This window comes from Macaca thibetana, chromosome 20, assembly GCF_024542745.1.
Source record: "Macaca thibetana thibetana isolate TM-01 chromosome 20, ASM2454274v1, whole genome shotgun sequence".
Taxonomy (NCBI): Eukaryota; Metazoa; Chordata; class Mammalia; order Primates; family Cercopithecidae; genus Macaca; species Macaca thibetana.
Genome location: NC_065597.1, coordinates 35,396,783 through 35,416,511, shown reverse-complemented (window position 1 = coordinate 35,416,511; position 19,729 = coordinate 35,396,783). Strand labels below are relative to the sequence as shown.

Here is a 19,729-nt window from a genome sequence, read left to right as displayed (position 1 = left end):
GTATTAAAATAATGCAATGTGGCCAGGCACAGTGGCTCACACCTGTAATCCTAGCACTTTGACAGGCCAAGGAAGGCAGATCGCCTGAGCCCAGGAGATCAAGACCAGTCTGGGCAACATAGCAAGACCCTGGCTCTACACAAAAATTAGCTGGCTATGGTGGCACATGCCTGTAGTCCCAGCTACTCCAGGGGCTGAGGTGGGAAGATAACTTGAGCCCAGGAGATTGAGGCTGCTGTGAGCTGTGATCTCTCTGCACTCCAGCCTGGGTGACATAGTGAGACCCTACACACACACACACACACACACACACACACACACACACACACACACACACAATAATAATAATATTATAATAATAATGCGACAGTCATATCGAAAATGATAAAACTGAGTTTATTATTTATATGAACACGAGGATAAACTCCAACTGGAACAGAGACTTAATGTAAAAAAGGAAAATGTACAAGTACTAAAGGAAAACAGGTGAATTACTACTCTATTCCCTGGTGTTAAAGAAAACTTTTCTAACAGTAACTCAAAATGTAAAAGTATTAAGAAAATGTGGCTGGGCACGGTGGCTCACACCCATAATCCCGGCACTTTGGGAGGCCAAGGCGGGCAGATCACCTGAGGTGACACGTTTGAGACCAGCCTGGCCAACGTGGTGAAACCCTATCTCTACTAAAAATACAAAAATTAGCCAGGTGTGGTAGCACTACTTGGGAGGCTGAGGCAGGAAAATTACTTGAACCTGGGAGGCAGAGGTGGCAGTGAGCCGAGATCATGCCACTGCACTCCAGGCTGGGCAACAGAGTAAGGCTCCATCTCAGAAAAAATAAATAAAGTATTAAGAAAATGAGTGATCAATTTGACTACATAAAAAATTTTAAAAGCTCTTACAAGGCAAAAACCAACATTAAAGCAAAAATTTTTTTTTAAATCTAAGCACAGGGAAAACCCAAATGACCAACTCAGGAAAACATATCTGCAACTTACACCACACATAAGAGATTAATATACCCACTATGGTTTGGATGTGGTTCATCCCCACCAAAACTCATGTTGAAGTTTAAATGCCAGCGGAGCAGTGTTGGGAGGTGGGCCTAGTAGGGGGTGTTTGGGTCATGGGGGCAGCTCTCTCATGAATAGATTAATGCCATCTCTCAGGAGTGAGTTCTCACTCATGCAGGAATGAAGTAGTTCTCAAAAGAGCAGGTTGTTATAAAGCGAGGGCACCCCTCAGGCTTTGCATCTTCACACATGTCCCCTTCTCCTTTGACATTTTCTGCCATGTTTTGACCTCATGCATGGCCCTCAACAGAAGTCAAGTGGATGCCAGTGTCATGTTTCTTGTAATTCCCAGCCTACAGACCCATAAGCTAAATCAACTTCTTTTCTTTATAAATTACCCATTCTCAAGTATTCTGTTATAGAGGCACAAAATGGACTAAGACAGTACCTGATATGTAAACAGACAAATAGTTCACACAAAAAAGAAATGCAAATAGCCCTTAATTAAAACAATGAAAAATGCCCAGTGCTGAACATAATAAATGGCTCCTACAACTCAACAGCGAAAGAAAAAAAAAAAAAAAAAAAAAACACTAGTAATCCAATTAAAAAATGAGCTAGGGACTTGAATAGAAATTTATCCAAACAAGAAAAACAAATGACCAACAGGTATATAAAAAGATGCTCAATGCCACTAGTCATCAGGGAAATGCAAATCAAAACCTCAATGAAATATCATTTCACCTCTGTCAGGATGACAATTATCCAAAAAAAAGACAACAAGCGTTACCAAGGATGTAGAGAAATTGGAACCCTTGTACACTGCTGATTAGAATTCAAAATGGTGAAGCCACTACAGAAAACAATTTAGAAGTTCCTCAAAAAATTAAAAAAAAACTACCATATGATCCAGCAATCTCACTTCTGGGTATTTATCCAAACAAACTGAAGTCAAGACCCTGAAGACCTATTAGCACTCCCACGTTCATCACCACACTATTTACAATAACCAAGATGTGGAAAAAACATAAATGTTCATCAACAGGTGAATGGATAAAGAAAATTTAGTATATATAAACAATGGAACACTATTCAGTCTTAAAAGAGACGGAAATTCTGCAATATGTGACAACATGGATGAACTCTGAGGATGTTACGCTAAGTGAAATAAGCCAGTCACAGAAGGACAAATATTATGTATTTGCATGGAGTATCTAAAATAGTCAAATTCATAAATCAAAGAGTAGAATGATAGTTGAAAAAGGGGAAGAAGAAATGGGAATCTGCTTACCAATAGTTTTAGTTAAGCAAGAAGAATCAGCTCTAAAGATGTGCTGTACAACACTGCACCTATAGTCAACGATAATGTATTATACACTTAAAAATGTGTTAAGAAGGTAGATCTCATGCTGTGGTCTTACCACAATAAAATAAAATTTAAAAAATAAAAATGAAAACTAAGAGACCATTTCTCATCTACTGGAGTATGCCCACACACCCCCCTGGTGAGGCTGAAGAGAAACAGGCAATCTCATACATTGCTTATGGGAATACAAAATGATGTAACACCTACGGAGAATTTGACAAGATCTTGCAAAATTCTGTATGCATGCATCATTTACTGCAGTAATCCCATTTGTTAAGCCTTTTTCTCAAAGGTATCCTGGCAAAAATAAAAAAAGATTTACATAACAAAACTATTCATTAAAGCATTATCTACAGTAGCAAAAGAACAATCCAAATAGAGGAAACTGGCTGAAAAACAGTCAGAAAATGGAGTACTATGTAGCTGTAAAGACAAATGAGATGTATTTCTCTATACCATGGTGGAAAAATCTCCAAGATATATATTTTAAATGTAAAAAGCAAGGTGGAAAAAAAAAAAAAAGCAAGGTGGAGGCCGGATGCAGTGGCTCACATCTGTAATCCCAGCACTTTGGGAGGCCAAGGTGGGAGGATCAGTAGATCCCATGAGTTCAAGACCAGCCCAGGCAACATAGTGAGACCCTGTCTCTACAAAAAAATAAAAAATTAGCCGGGCTGGTGGCTCATGCCTATAGTCCCAGCTACTCACTAGGCTGAGGTGGGACAATCCCTTGAGCCCGGGTGGTCAAGGCTGCAGTGAGCTGTGAGTGCATCACTACATTCCAGCCTAGGTGACAGAGCAAGACTCTTATCTGAAAAAAAAAAAAAAAAAGCAAGGTGGAGAAAAAGATGTATACATACTATGACTTAATCTAAGATATGAAGAGGTGTGTGTGTATATATCTGTGTGTATATACTTAAATATTCAACTGGTTATAGTAAAAGGGAGAGAACAAAAAGAAGGTCACAGGAATGGAAAGTTAGACTTTTCTGTGCATGCCTGTCTTATAGATCTAACTTTGGAATCACAAAAAGGTTGTAGTAAATATGTAATAAAATTAAACCAAAAAGGTAAAAATGCCAATCCTCCAAAACTGAGAGCAAAATAAAACAAGGAACCTAACTCTGTATCAAATCTGTGGCATAACCAAAAGAGAAATAATCTCAAATGATTTTAAGATACAGTAATTTGACTGAAACTCCCTGCTGGGATATGCCCTAAAGGCACAAAAAACTAACACAAAAAAAAATCTTAAACTGTTTTCAGCAATCATATTGTTGATAACAACTTGGCTAATATTCTTAAATGTTGTGTCTGTGCTGTAAAATGAAGCAAACAAATAGTTATGTTGATACTGATTGAAGCCATGATATTCCCCCACTTTTTTAAAAGAGATCTTGCTCTGTCATCCCAGGCTGGAGTGCAGTGTCATGATCATAGCTCACTGCAGCCTCAAACTCCTAGGTTCCAGAGATCTTCTTACCTCTGCCTCCTGAGTAACTAGGACTACAGGCATGCACCACCATGCCTAGCTAATTTTTTTTGTTTTTTCTCAGAGACTGGGTCTTGCTATGTTGCCCAAGCTGGTCTTGAATCCCTGGGCTCAAGTGATCCCCTCACCTTGGCCTTGCAAAGTGCTGGGATTACAAGTGTAAACTACTGTGCCCAGCCTGAAGCCATGATTTTCAATGTGAGAGAGAAGAGATGCAGTAATAAAATCAAAGTTAAGAGCCTATATTCATAAATTTGAATGGTAAATAGTATGAACTCATATTTTCTCATTGAAAAAAAATTTCCCAGCTCTATTCACTGAAAAGGCCTAAAAACAATAATCAACCCAGTAGCAATGAACACCTTTAGTGGTCAGACCATGATCTCTAAATACCATTTCTCATGTAAAAGAACCAGGACTGGAGAGAAATGGCTGGTTCCATATTTAGACTGGGCATGTACCAGATAAGCCTAAAACATTTCATCACACAAGAAAACAAAGAACCAACCAAATTAATGGGACCATGTCCAAAGGCAACTGTATCCAACCTAAAGAGACTTCTATAGACCCACAGACTGGAAAATCTAGCCACAAAAAAATAATAATAACTGATATAAATTGAAACACATTAAATATGTTCAAATACATGGGTATATAAGGACTTAAAAATCTCACTGGTCACTTAGTGCATGCTGGAGACCAATGCATTATTTTAAAGCCATTAAATAAAGCTGATAAAGAACCTGTCTTTCCTGTACAAACTGTACCTCAGGGAACCAAGTAATTCATTAATTCATGAGGGAACATTATTTTTCATAGAAGTAGTTCAACTAACATATGAAGAAAATAACAGAATTAGAATATCACTATTTTGCAAACCCCAAAAGAAATAATGAATCTAGGCAATGATCATCAATGGCTGATAATATCATAAAAAGAAACAATCAGAAATTGCATGCTTCCTCACGGAAGTAAACAACACTACTCAGGAAATATTCTTGCCAAAATTTGAAATTGAATCTAATCAAGCCTCCAGATCCACCACTATCCCTTCTACACAGGGGACAGAAGAATAAAGTTAACATTACCACAAGGATACAACCAGCAAAATCCAAAATGGGACCCCCCAGGAAAGGGAGAGAAGAGACTGAATGGGCAAGCAAAAGCGTGGATTAAAAGATTTCCAACCAAATCCAATGTATGGTCTTTGATCTGGATCTTGATTTGAACAAGCCAACTTAAAACACACATGTCCACATTTATAAGACAACTGGGAACATGTAAACAGATGAGATATTTGTAATATTAAACAATTATTGTATTTTTCTAAGTGTGATATGGCATTGTGGTTTTTATACATACATGTGTATATATACATATGTGTGTGTATATATATAATATTGAAAGGCCCTTTGTCTGAAATAGTTGTGGCTAGAATTACACAATGTCCAAAATTTGCCTCAAAATTATCTAGTGCCTGGGAGGGGAAGAAGGTGAGTGTAGAGATGAAAAAAGATCAGTCTTTAGCTGATAACTGTTGAAGCTGGGTGGGTGGTATATATGAAATCATTATGTTCAAGTACCTTTGTATGTGTTTGAAATTTTCAATAATACAATTATCTTAAAAACCATTTACCTCTGAGCAAAACCATTATAATTATTTGCCAATAATTCAGGCCTCTCAGAAAAAAAAACAAGCAGCACTCTGGGTGAACTCTTGCCCCTAATATATACATATAAATTTCATCTATGATTTGTTAGCTATTTTACTGAATTTTTTTCAGTACATTTTATTGGCAAGGTAAATTTGGCATCCTAGCAAGCACCAAGGAAGACCTGCACATACTTAACTTTTTTATTGTAAAATATTACATATTCAGAAAAATTCACAGAATACTTAACAAAGTCAAACAAGACATCAGACAGGAAGTTTCCCAATGTGTTTTTTCTGAACATAGTCCCTCCTTCTCTGGGAGAAAATACTATCTTATATGATAATCTCTTCCCTGAATTTATTTATATTTTTATTTATTGCATGTTTCCCAAACTATACAGTTTACTCTTTTCTCTATCTATACACATGGATACATTTTATAGTCTTTTAAGTCTTTCAGTGTGTATTATGCTTATCAGATTTTTCCTTGCTCTTATGTGTCATGGAGATTCATATGCTCTCACTGCTGTGTAGTATTCCATTGTATGAATATATCACAATTCATCCACTGTTGCTACACTGTTCATGCTAATTTGGATCGTTTCCACTTTGAGATTTTTATAAACAATGGCTTTACAAATATTCTTATACAAATATCCTGGTTTATAAGCATACATATAACTAAGCTGTAACTTTCTCTAAGCTATAAACCAGGAATAGAATTGCTGGGTCATAGAGGACATGCATTTTCAACTTTACTGATAATGCCGAGTTATTTTCCAAAGTCAATGTAACAATTTATACTTCTACTGGTAACATCTGAGAGTTGCTATTCCATACTGCTCACATTTTTAACCTTGCACCTGTTCTAACCATGACAAATACTCACATGTCCCTCATCAGACGAGCATCCTCAGCTCCGACCAGCAAACTTCGGATCAGATTAGAATGATCAGCCATGTCAGCACTGAGCTTCTGATGCACTGAATGATATTCATCCACCTGGAGACCATGAACACTCAGGAATGAAAAAGGCCTCACAAACTTCTTGAACCCAGACAAATGAAAAGACGCCATTTACCAGATACAGAGACCCCTTCTTTCCTCTATTCATTTATACCAATTAAGCTACTTCCCGTTATTTCATCTCTTTCTCAACAAGTTAACTCATCTGTGCTGCCTCCAATTTCAACAGGACACTCCATGTGAATCTTCCCCATGCTTTAGTACCAGGAGCCCCCATAACACACATATTAATATTTCAGGGATTTGCAGTGGGAATATTGTATACTTTGGGGCCAATCACAATCCTCTTTATTTTGCTCTTTTATCTTGAATTTGGGTTTTTGGAAAGACCTAAACTGAAGACCAAAGCAGATACTACAAATAAGATGAAGAGCTAACAAAGGAAAATGTTAATGTTTAAATGCATCACTTTAAACTAAAGAAAGCAAGCATGGTGCTCAAGAGCTAAACACTTCCTTTTATAAAAGAAATCCTTAAGTAGTAAACTCTCTAATACTAGTTCAATTTTTACTTCAAGAATTGCAAAAATTCTTGAAAACATCACTACAAGTACATCTGTAGTATCATTAATCTCCTCAGATATTATTAGACTACCACATTCTCACAAATGCATCTACCGCGTGCCCTCACCTTCACTAGCACCTTTCGTAATTCCTCAAAATAGACAGGAAAATCCGCTTCTACCTGAAGGTCTTCAATAGCAAAAAATGATGCCATTGACTGAATGATATCACCAGCCAAATCAATATCATCAGTATTTATAGTGATCTACCCAGAGAAAAAACAGACAAGTTTAGCATCTTCAGCCATTAAACAAACTTAGCTAAAATAGTACCTGAATTTCCCCATACTCATTATACTACTATATATATATAATATATATTATAAATATTATACTACTATAATATTTATAGGCAGTGTTGAAAAAGGTAAGTTTATCTCTCAAAGAAATTACAAACTGCATTATTTCCAGCAGCTAGCTAAAAGGTAAATCCTCTAGCCTTAGAAATGAAATGACAAAATCATCCAAACAATGAAAATGTTTTTGTTGACTTCTGTATTCCCAATTCTTTCCAAATTAGACAAGGAAGAGATGAAGGGAAGGAGGTAGAAAACATCTATTCTAGATTATACCCCAGTGTCTAAGATGGTAACACTAACAGACTAAGTTAAACCATGTGAAAAAAATAAAACAAAACATGTGGTTTTATGACCTTGACATTGATGTCCCCCACCTCACTTTGGACTGAATGGTAAACACCACATGAGAAATCCATGCCCCTCTCATTCCATGGTCTAAGTGTTTGAATAAATAAATTTAAAAAAGAAATCTATGCCCCATTATATTAAACATTACCTCTCCAGTAAGTTTTATTTTTATATACAGGTGGCCACCATTCCGTAAAGATGTGAAACACACTTGAAATGGAGCATTCTGAATGTGAGTGTCTTCTGGTAACAGAAAGTTCTGACTGAGCCATACAACAGCCTTAAAAATGAACACAATGAAATGAGCCTCCACTTTTAAGGTACAGACATTCTTTTTTTAATATGCCTCTAAATATGAAGGTACAGCCATTCTTGAGGGAAGAGTTCTCCTTTCTAGTTTTACTGCTTTGTTGAGGATAAAAAAAAAAAAGAATTGTATGTCATCCTACACCAAGAAAATACTAAAACACTAGTCACACTCCCTTTTCTCACCTCACCCATGCTCTTAAGTAACATTCATAATTATGCCTGGCCCCACAGCAGACATGATTTCATTGCGTCTTCTACTTATACATAGTCTAATATGCAATGTACAAATGATTCAGGTATGATGCTGATTCTGTTACACAACAGCTCTTCTGTGGGTATAACCTGGACAATGTAGTGTGCTTAAAACCATTCCATTCTATTCTTTAAGAAGTGTAAAATGAAGTATACATGGGCACACACCACAGATATATCCACACAATAAGGAAAATATAAGTTTTAATGTTAATAGCAGCAACACCATGCAGTGGCTTGCAACACTGGTTCCACAAGAGAACCACCCATGAGACCTTCTGGAAGGGCCCAGCTGTAGAGTTTGTGGTTCCACCGGCCAGGCAGAGGGCTGAGAATCCACATGATTAAAAAGTCCCACCAGGAATTCCAAAGCCCAGCCAAGGTTAAAGTCCACCGGTATCAGTCCTTTCAAATGTACAAGGTGGTACTATTACACCAATCATGTAATCCTTGGGCTCCCCCAAAAAAGGTGGGTAAGATTATCCTCACCTACAGATAAGAAAACTGAGGCTCACACTGGTGAGGGGAATTCCCCAAGATCACTAAGAATTTAATGAGTTAACGTAGCCAAAAACGTTCTTAGCTCCAAGTCCCACTATCTTTTCATCTTGCTGCAGGTTCCTCTTGAAATACTACACCAGGACAACCACACTAAGACCACAACGGAAAGAGAGGAATTAAACACTGGTAAGAATTCACCAATAACAGGATTGCTCAGGTGCTTTTTCAAAGTGAGAGAAGATATGTTAGCAATATTTTTATTACAGGTTATAAGCCACCCCCAAGTTAGAGAATTCTTTCATATCCTATTTACTGCCACCAATATAACTCATTCATGTAATTTTCCCTTCTATAAATAACATCTAAAGGGTTCTACTGTGTAAAAGCATTGAAAGAGAAAAGCGAGATACTCACCCTCTGTGCCCGTTCTGCAATGGTAAAGTTAACATAACTGATTGGCTCACTGGCAGGGTCCAGGCTGGTCAGCGCATACATGGAGAATCGAGGGAGCTGTCTTGTCAATTCAAATACATGAAACTGGGTGCTATGGCCAATCAATGAAACATAAGAGAATTGCTTTGTATAGAATGTTGCTTCAAAATGCAAGGCCCAGAAAATAAAGCCACTTCTGGGTCATCAAATGATATTTAAGGGTTTCACTTAAGAAGGAACCCTCAAAACACTTGAGGCTTAAAGTACTATAGTAATATATAAGGTTTAGGATTTAAAGATAGCATGAGTCTACATATATACCTGCATGCACTAAGGGTTTAAAACACCATAAAGGGGATGTAAAAAGTCTCTTATCTTCCACAAATATAGCAGGTTTTCTTCACTAGCTGAGATTATGTATGACTGTAATATAAAGTTGCATCCTAACTCTTGTAGTTTTAGTGGCCAATACTACAAATTGACAAATTATCAATTAAACATTTTGTGATTATGAGATCACCTGACTAAAAACAGAAAATAACGATCTTAGCCAGGCGTGGTGGCTTATGCCTATAATTCCAACACTTTCGGAAGCCGAGGCAGGCGGATCACCTGAGGTCAGGAGTTCAAGACCAGCCTGGCCAACATGGTGAAACCCTGCCTCTACTAAAAATACAAAAATTAGCAGGGTGTGGTGGTGGGTGCCTGTGGTCCCAGTGCCCGGAAGGCTGAGGCAGGAGAATGGCTTGAACCCAGGAGGTGGAGGTTGCAGTGAACCGAGATCACCCCACTGCACTCCAGCCTGGGCGACAGAGCGAGACTCGGTCTCAAAAAAAAAAAAAGTCTCAAAAAAAAAAAAAAGAGATGGAGTCTCGCTCTGTCGCCCAGGCTGGAGTGCAGTAGCAAGAACTCAGCTCACTGCAAGCTCTGCCTCCCTGGTTCAAGCCATTCTCCTGCCTCAGCCTCCCAAGTAGTTGGAACTACAGGTGTGCACCACCACGCCTGGCTAATTTTTTTTTTTTTTTTTTTTTGTATTTTTAGTAGAGATGGGGTTTCACCATGTTAGTCAGGATGGTCTTGATCTCCTGACCTTGTGATCCGCCCGCCTCAGCCTCCCAAAGTGCTGGGATTACAGGCATGAGCCACTGCGCCCTGCCAAGAACCATCTTAAACTTACATGTCAGTTTTTTCTTTTTCTTTTTACAGGTTTCAAATTGAGGAAATAAAAGGTCACGGGAAACTTTGGGTAGATAGAACCATGAAACGGTTTCTCAAGCCCCCAGAATCCACTGGGCATATGGAAAATATATATATCTTGCCCTCCTTTAAGTGCTGTCTTGAAATGAACTGTGACTTGCAAAGGGTCACCTGCTTCTGTAACCCACGAACGCTTTCAAGTGCAGATCCACAGGGACGTCTTTGGGAGGCGCAATAGGGATGCAGATGGAACTGGAGAGGTTGTGAATGCTGGGATGTACCACGTGGCTTTCACCTGTAAAAATTCCCTCTGCAAAAATCAATACTGCTCGGATGATGGTGTCTGCAGGGAAGAGGAAAAACAGTTTAACACCGACTCCGAGATGGCGCAGGTGCCTCTAAACACCAGCTGTGAGTACTGTCTTACCATTAGAAGTAGAAATGCATAATTCTGTATGAGCAGTTTGGGTCTCACTCCCCAGGCTGACTGACAGCGTGGTGTGGAGCCTGGTATTGGCTGGGATTATGCCCCGATGCCCATCAGCCTCGTTCAGTGGACTGGCCAATTCAGCCTGCAAAACACCCCAACCATTTCCTAGTCAGTCAACAAAACACTGAACTAATATCAATTTTAAATAACACTGCTATTCAGCTTCAAAAGACAGAGCTTCCAGAATCTTATTATTATAGTAATCTGATTCTTTAGAATTCAGAGAACTCACCTCATTAGTGCTCCCTTGCTCTATCTGGCCCTGTGGGAAAATACCCTTGCCTCTTTCTATGGCTATGGTCCACTGTATCCCACCATGCCTTTTACATTTTTAAGTATTGTTATTTTAAAGTAAGCAAAGAAATTCCATTGGTACACCAAATTCAAATATAGTAATGCACGACAGGACAAATTAAAGGAACATTTCAGCCAGTTTGCTGTACACACACACACAGTTTTTACAATTGCCAATTTTTAAATTATTTGTTTTTGAAAAAGATAAAAGACATTCTATACATATTGTTCTTGCCTTTTGTCACTTAGTAAAACGACAAATACCCTTCCACATCAGTCCAAGTATTCACTCTTTGAGCTGCTTAATATTCCCCAGCACATACTCCCTACTGCTGACAAACACCTAAGTTGCTTCCAGCTGCTTTCACTGCTATAAATAAATAGTGCTGCAAGAAATGTCCTTGAATAATCAGGAAAACATTTCTACGGTTTAACTACCTGGAAGTGAAACTTCAACATCAAAGGATATATCCCCTCTCAATTGTGACACTGGCAAAAAAGGCCACACCCTGGCAATGACACTGTCATTCTTCCGCATTTGCTGATCCTCCTGGTCAGTCTCAACATTTCAGCCTCCATTACCTGGTCACATTAAGACCTACCTTGGCATTTTCCTCATAGTTACGGAGTTCCAGCAACAGATTCTGCTTCTTCTGACTCAGCTCTCGGATCAGGTCCTGCTCTACGCTGGTGTCCATGAGGTTCCCCTTCATCTCAGCCGTGCCAGGAAGATAGCCCCGGACTGAACAGAAGGAAGAAACTCCAAGCATAACCAGGTATACTTTTAGGTCATCAATTACCTGCTCTTAAAAACAAAAACCTAAGTTCTCCCCAACTTTGGTGAATTTATTAGAACTACAGGATCTCAGTACTTCTGGTGAAATTTCCTGACATTCTGACCCACTCAAATGGAAAATGTGACTTTTTAAGCATTTTTCTCATCCCAATTTACTTTCCCCATCCACTGAGCAGCAGATTAACTGCATGTGGCCATCCATCCGGTAATCTCCCTCTACCACACCGGCAATTGCAGAAGAAAAATTGTCCTTAAAGATGACCTCCCCAGTTCGGTCACTTCGAGCATCAACCTACAAACAAAACACAAATTTAAAAGTTGCTTATGCTACACATTTAAAAACCACAATTTAAAAATAAAAATCAGCTTTAAAGGTCATTTAGTCTAGCAGTTTTCAAGAGTATTCTATGAAGCCCTACGACTTCTCAGGAGATACATATGACTGCTGGGGCCAAGAGGGACCCTAAAGAGCCTCAAGCAGCTGTGCTTTCTTCTTTTTAAATAAAAGCTGTTTTTCATATTGGCCTTCACACAATGCTTCATTTGAAGAAATGTGTCTGCTAAGAGGCAGAACATATAGTACACACAGCACAGTGCAAAACGGCATGGGCTTAATGGCCAAACTGCTCAGGTTCAGAATCTAGCTCTGCCACATACTATCCAAGGCATCTTGCAAGCTTCTTAACCATTCTGTGCTTGGTCTTTTCATCTGGCAATCAACAACCAGAACATGGAGAAATTCACAGTACTATACCTCATTGGGTTATAATGAGGCCCAATAAAGTTAACATATATCAACAGGGCCAGACACACAGAAGTACGTAATAAATGTTAGCTCTATATAAAAATTGCATCTTTATTATATATAAGTGTGTAAAGTATGTTGAATCTGAAGTTCAAAAACTACAGTTAGCCCAATCTTCCACCACACAACCTTTTACAACAACCCTGTTAAGAGTTTCTCTTCCACACAAAAACCATTCAGATCTTTAGAGAGCTCTCCTATCCTCTAAGTCTCCCATTCCCAAGAGAGAGAATAAAGAAATGACTGATCAGAAACAAATGCATCTCAGAAGTGATCATAAATGACCATCACTTAAAATGATTGATGATTATGAGGCCAGGCACGGTGGCTCATGACTGTAATCCCAGCACTTTGGGAGGCTGAGGCGGGCGGATCACGAGGTCAGGAGATCGAGACCATTCTGGTTAACACGGTGAAACCCCGTCTGTACTAAAAATACAAAAAATTAGCTGGGTTTGGTGGTACGCACCTGTAGTCCCAGCTACTTGGGAGGCTGAGGCAGGAGAATTGCTCAAGCCCAGGAGGTGGAGGTTGCAGTGAGCTGAGATCGTGCCACTGCACTCCAGCCTGGGTGACAGAACAAGACTCCGTCTCAAAAAAAAAAAAACAAGGTGATTATGTTCCAGGCAAGGACACAGGTATTATCAACAAAAGGCTAGCTACAGAAAATCTAGCAGAGCAATCATTTCGATGACCAATGCTACTCACTATTTTTGTCTTTTCATAAACAATCTTCTGGGCAAAACTTTGCAATAAAAACATAAAGTAATTTAGGTTACAGCCTACCCTTTGTCTACAGTATATCACTGTCAAGTATCCATGCTATTAATAACATCATGGAAGCCCGAAAATTATCAATGCTAAAGCCTGTGAAAGAACGAATGACCTGTATTTTTACCAAAGCACATTAACGTAGCCCTCTAACTCAGACTAACCTGAACTTGCATCTTTCTACTAGTTAAAGCCTAGCTACCTAATGGCTTCTACCATGGCATTTCCACAATATTTAGCAAATAAGAAGGCTCATTTACTAACTAAGAAGCAGGACTATAAATTAATATTTCTGTCGATATTCTGATCTTTTGCTTAATCCAACAGGGAGGTTTTACCCTGAAAGGAAAGGATGGCCCTCCAACTCATCAAATGACATACAAAAGACAAAGTTAACTGGCTGGCAGCATTTATTTAGTATTTTCACACCCGTATTCACAAGTTGGATCTGTATATTTCCTTTCTGTATATTTCTGTTAAATGTAGATAATCAGTTTTTCCATTTATATAATTTTCTTATCTTTTTCATGCTCAGGAACAGATTGCAAAATAGAAAGTCCTTAAAATTTCAAAAGCATTTAACTATAAAAACATCTAGGTCAAGAATTATATTTCGAGGTAACCTGACAAGTTTTCAAATCTAGTAGTTTTCTAATTCTTAAGTCAGTCATAATAATTTATATTCCCTCAAAATATGATCCACTGCTATGATCTGAATGTTTGTGCCCCCACAAAATTCCTATCTTGAATCCTATTAGCCAAGGTAATGAATGGTATTGGCAAGTGGAGCCTGTGGGAGGTGATTAGGTCATAAGGGCAGAGCCCCCATGAACAGGATTAGTGCCCTACAAAAGAAGGCCCAGAGAGATCCCTTGCCCCTTCCACCCTGTAAGGCTCCTGTCTATGAGGAAGTGGTCCCTCAACAGACACTGAATCTACCAACACCTTGATAGCGGGTTTCCCAGCCTCCAGAACTATAAGAAATGAATTTCTGTTGTTTATAAGCCACCCACCCTATGATATTTTGTTACAGCAGCCCAAACCAACTCAGACATCCATTTCACAGATTTTCATATTTCTTAATAAGCAACTATACAGTCTTATAATTTTTTAGTACCCCTACTAATGACAAAACTAAGTGGAGAAGCAGAAATCAACAGAGTAGCTTTTTAGAATCTGTTCTCCACATAACACCAAAGGAATGTTTACAAAGGTGCTAGAGAAAAGTAAAGACAAACCAAAGAAGAAAAGGTAAGAATTTGCTGATCCCCTTCAGGCAATCCAACACTGACAAGACAAGAAAGCGAGGGCAAATGGTATCCATGGAGATCTGGCAGCTACCTAGGCAGCTTCTAAGAAAACAATCCTGACTTGCCAAAAGACTGTAAAAAATTCTGATTTGAAGTTAAAAAAGGAAAGTAAGCAAAAGGATTTTATTTTAAAGTTATAGCTCAGAAAACAATATGCTAACATGATTCTTCCCATTAGTGCTAAGTTGTCAGGCAGTTTTGAAGATTTATTAGAAAAGAGCTATTGAAACAATTCCTTAAAACTCTTTTTTACTGTTCTACCACCTAGAATCAATCTGGCTGATGGATTCTCAGTACTTCAAATAAGAGATTTAGAAAGAATCTCCTTGAAGATTTCCCCCAAACACCTCTTATGAGACTTAACCGTCTCTCACTCTGCAGCTCTTGACAATGATAGCAGGAATAATGTGTCAAGATTATTAAGTTAAATGTGAAAACACTGCCAAGGAACGAACTGAAGTTTACATCCCAATGTTACTGTTCTAAGTCCTACAGCCAATACACCTTGGACAATTATTACTCTGAATTATACCCGAACTTTGCTATTCAAACTTACCTTCCCATTGGACCAACCAGTTATCAGTTCATTCACTCCATCAGAATTAAGGTCAAAAGCATGAATGCTCATGGCATGATTTTTCGACTGAAAAAGAATTTCAATAATTAGCACAGAAGTCTCACAGTAAGTATCAAGTGCCTGAATATCAAAGGCTGAATTATACTAACTTTAATTCTCCAGTATCGAGCTGTTTTGTCATAAACTCCAACTGTGCCATTGGAAAGGGCATAACCAAATCGACTGCCATACATGGGACAAAGAGAGGTGACTACCTGCAAAACAATCCATAAAAACACAACATCTTTTCATTAAGGCCCAGTTTACTGTCAAGTACAGCTTTGTAAGACTTCACACTCCTTATTACAACTATGTTAAAATTAGATTTAAAAGCGCTTCCAATCCATTAGTGGGGAATGTATTCCTCTTCTCTATGATACATGTCATCTACTTCACAGTTGTATAATCAGATTTAAATAAACTCACAGAGTTTGGTGTTTTAGAGCAACCTTATGTGGCAAGTTTCAGAAAATTATTTTTAAAAAACACAAAAAAACTGAAGGACTAAGGAAGAAATAAGCTAACTACACTGCATATACAATAGATATATGTTCACCCAAGAGGCTTTAATGATTATTACTTAACTTATAACATTCTACAGTCTCAATTTTTAAAAGACTTGTAACAATTCACAATTGAATATCTTACTTCATGTATATACTTTTCTTTCTATGACATAACTTGTTTGCTAGAGGTAAAAGAAAGAACACATAATCCTTTGAAAAGCAAAAACACAGGCACCTGTATTTGTGTAGTATGTTACAATATATAGAATGCATATATGATACAGAAATATGTATAGGACTGTTCAAGGATTTGACATCCTTAAAAGGATAAACTTTGAGGTACTGAACAAAACTTTCCTTTAAAGTTAAAACCAAAGCTTAATGATATCCATGATCCTGCAGATCTACTTTCTAATTCTGCTCCTAATACAAGAGATATTAAGAAATAAATTGTATAAAGCAGAGAATAGTTATATAATTTCCTTTACACCTACAGCTTTTCTACAAAACCACCCACTTCACTTAACTATGAATACAAAGTGCTGTGTAGGATCCCAGAATTATTTAGCTCAAGGCATTCTTCTGACAATACTTCGTACTGTTCAACTGCCAAATGAATCATGATTTTGCTGATCTGGGAAAAGATATCTGAACTAGGAGCAAAACCTAACAAAGAGAACAGAAAAATGACCCTGCAAATGAACAATGCTATGAAGTCCATTTTCATAAATGTAGCCCCAGATTCCTGAGCTCCTTTACTGCTTCCTTAGTTCACCAGTTTCTTCCTTTTGTGGACTAGAAGATCAACAAGTCCCCTCAAATCCCTAACCCTATTCCAGGTTCTTGTCCTCTTTTCTAGGATTTAGGAAAGAGGCGTTTCAAGAATTCAGTCGCCTCACATCTAGTATTAACAAGCAGTAAAAATCCAACAAAATCTGAATGATTCCCACCAAAGAAGGAAAGATTTACCACAAATTAGAATGAAAGGGATATGAGAATGCGGGACACAGCATCTATCAGACAGGGATTCTCAAGTTGTTTTTTTTTTTAGTGGCGGGGGAGGTTGCAAACCCCCTTGAGAATCTAATGAAGGAGAAAGCACACCTAAGCACATACACACAAAACAGACTCCCGGGCCGGGCATGGTGGCTCATGCCTATAATCCCAACACTTTGGGAGGCAGAGGCGGATGGATCACCTGAGGTCAGGAGTTCAAGACCAGTCTGGCCAACATGGCAAAACTCCATCTCTACTAAAAATACAAAAATTAGCTGGGCGTGGTGGCAGGTGCCTATAATCCCAGCTACTCGGGAGGCTGAGGCAGGAGAATCACCTGAACCTGGGAGGCAGAGGTTGCAGTGAGCCAAGATCACGCCACTGCACTCCAGCCCGGGCGACAAGAGTGAAACTCCATCTCAAATAAAATTTAATTTAATTTAATTTAAAAAAAAGAAAGACCATGTACAAGTAACTTAACAAAAAATGTAACATCAGGCCAGGCCCGGTGGGTCACCCCTGTAATCCCAGCACTTTGGGAGGCCAAGATGGGCGGATCACTTGAGGTCAGGAGTTCAACAGCAGCCTGGGCAACATGGCGAAACCCCATCTCTACTAAAAATACAAAAATTAGCCAGGCGTGGTGGTGCATGCCTATAGTCCCAGCTACTCATGAGGCTGAGGCATGAGAATAGCTTGAACTTGGGAGGTGGAGCTTGCAGTGAGCCAAGATCGCACCACTGCACTCCAGTCTGGGAGATGGAGTAAAACTCTGTCTCAAAACAAACAAACAAACAAAAAACCAGAACATAATTTTCCTCATCTATGGAAATAATAATAATTTATCTTCCTATTAGAGTTGTTATAAGAATTCAATATGTTACTTCATATAAAGTACTTACAGCACAACCTGGCATACGATGGGTACATAATAAATGGTTGCCATTATTATTATTTGCATGTATTAACTCATTAAAAGAAATGCCTTTTGTATTTAACTATATTCAATAATTTTTCTCTATTTAATCAGTCTTTTCAAAATATACCTTAATTAGGATTTTTGTTGCTTTTCTTTCCATAACATACAGCTCTGTCTGAACCCCCCAGTTTTCATCCTAAAACCACCTGGGTTGGGAGCTGCCCCAGCACTCTCACTTGGTGTTTCATCTGACGGTGCTAATCTACCTTGCCCAAGGTTACCACAGTTCGAGGTGGCGCTTCTTACCTCTGTTTCTGTCATTTCTGCCACAATCTCATCTTCCTTAAAAACTCGAATATCAAAATCCTCAGATCCAACAAGAAGCTGAAGGGGAAATACCATACATGTTTAGGTGAGTAAGTGAAAACAACAAAATTTCCATAAACAAAACAAAAAAATTGCACAATACTTTGCATGCTGTTTCTGCCACCCAAGATTGACAACCTCCTAATAGTCTGATGCTCAGAAATGCTCCCTCTAATGGGAGGATCAGAAGATTCAGTCAGTGAAGAAACAGGGGCTACAGCAGCTTTTATCCTGCCATAGGAGCTGCACATCTTGCCAGAATACGTTATTTCCCTGAGTACCTGAAAATGTTCCCTGGATCAGCAACTTTCTCTGCCTACAGATGGAAGCCCTGTTCAAACACCAGAGCCCAGTGTCCATGGACAAGAGAGGGGCAAATCAGTGCCCAACACAGCACTTCACACCAACTGACTCCTCAAGAAGCTAATTTCTAGGGTAACCATAATTTCAAAGGCTAAAAGCCAAACTCTAAAACACTTAGATTCCTCAAAAAAGTTGGCCAAAATTGAAAACTACATACAATATGGTTTCAAAGCATTAGGAGCAATTTATAAGACTGTGAATATAACTGAAATCCCAACTCTTCTACCCTCTCTCCCCTCTCCTGTGTCTCTGAAACACCATGGCTTTGATCTTTGTACTTATGACACAAGCACAAGTGATTTATTGTTCAAAAGAGAAGAGAAAGATGAATAAGGCCAACTTCTGATCATTTAGGCAACAGAGCACCAATGTCACTGTCATGGCAAAATTTATTTGGCTGAACACACAAGAGAGGTATCTCCTCCCCCACATACCTCTTTCTTTCCATCACCATCAAAGTCACACAAGGCCAAGGAATTAACATTGTCTCCAGTAACCTGAAAATAAAACCCCAAATCATTAGTATGCCATCATTTTTCCATTTACTCCAAATATATTAACTACATGAAGGAGAGGATTACACAAAACACGAATGAATGCTATTCAAATTATTCATATCCTTTTTTAAAGAACAGAATTATAAATATTGTTCTATATTTTAATTACTCAGTGGAGTTGGTGGTTAAAAAAGAACAACATTAAAAGTGAAAATGCTTAAGGGTACCAAAAAGAATGTTTTCTTCTTCATACCGTCCAAAAGAGATCTCTTCCTTCATGATTAAAACCCTGCAGAGCACAATTGCCACCAATAATCGCAAGAGGGGAAGAAATGTCTCCCAACGTTCCCAGCACAATTGCATTTGCCCCATCTGCTACCTAAGAAAAGTAAAAGGACACATTATCTTAGACACAATAATCTGCAGGCACACTGAAGGTAATGTATATCCATATTTTTATTTGGACACCCAAATTCCTCTGTCATCATTTGTGAGAAGCCAGATGGTCTCCTGAGAGGGCAGCCAGGGCTGTCCACTGAGACCTAACC

At 38.6% G+C, this 19,729-nt stretch overlaps 4 protein-coding genes across 19 annotated transcripts in view; 3 read left to right on the top strand and 1 right to left on the bottom strand.

The window, feature by feature from the left end:
* Positions 1-19,729, top strand: part of LOC126943908 (metallothionein-1E) — a 339,166-nt gene that overhangs the window by 187,452 nt on the left and 131,985 nt on the right. The window lies entirely within an intron of this gene.
* Positions 1-19,729, top strand: part of LOC126943900 (metallothionein-2) — an 894,508-nt gene that overhangs the window by 760,269 nt on the left and 114,510 nt on the right. The gene's annotated exons all lie outside the window — the stretch shown is intronic.
* The window catches only part of MT3 (metallothionein 3), an 892,117-nt gene that overhangs the window by 779,014 nt on the left and 93,374 nt on the right, over positions 1-19,729 (top strand). The window lies entirely within an intron of this gene.
* Positions 1-19,729, bottom strand: part of BBS2 (Bardet-Biedl syndrome 2) — a 32,875-nt gene that overhangs the window by 3,052 nt on the left and 10,094 nt on the right. The window contains exons 3-15 of one of the 2 annotated variants that reach the window (XM_050772905.1): positions 19,435-19,556; positions 19,119-19,181; positions 18,262-18,339; positions 15,645-15,749; positions 15,475-15,561; positions 12,189-12,324; positions 11,839-11,978; positions 10,880-11,024; positions 10,624-10,795; positions 9,238-9,367; positions 7,910-8,041; positions 7,183-7,320; positions 6,416-6,528 (exon numbers count right to left, since the gene is read on the bottom strand). In XM_050772905.1, coding sequence (XP_050628862.1) covers positions 6,416-6,528; positions 7,183-7,320; positions 7,910-8,041; positions 9,238-9,367; positions 10,624-10,795; positions 10,880-11,024; positions 11,839-11,978; positions 12,189-12,324; positions 15,475-15,561; positions 15,645-15,749; positions 18,262-18,339; positions 19,119-19,181; positions 19,435-19,556 — 1,561 coding nt within the window. The remainder of the gene's footprint in view (positions 1-6,415; positions 6,529-7,182; positions 7,321-7,909; positions 8,042-9,237; positions 9,368-10,623; positions 10,796-10,879; positions 11,025-11,838; positions 11,979-12,188; positions 12,325-15,474; positions 15,562-15,644; positions 15,750-18,261; positions 18,340-19,118; positions 19,182-19,434; positions 19,557-19,729) is intronic. The other variant, XM_050772906.1, reaches the window with a different exon arrangement.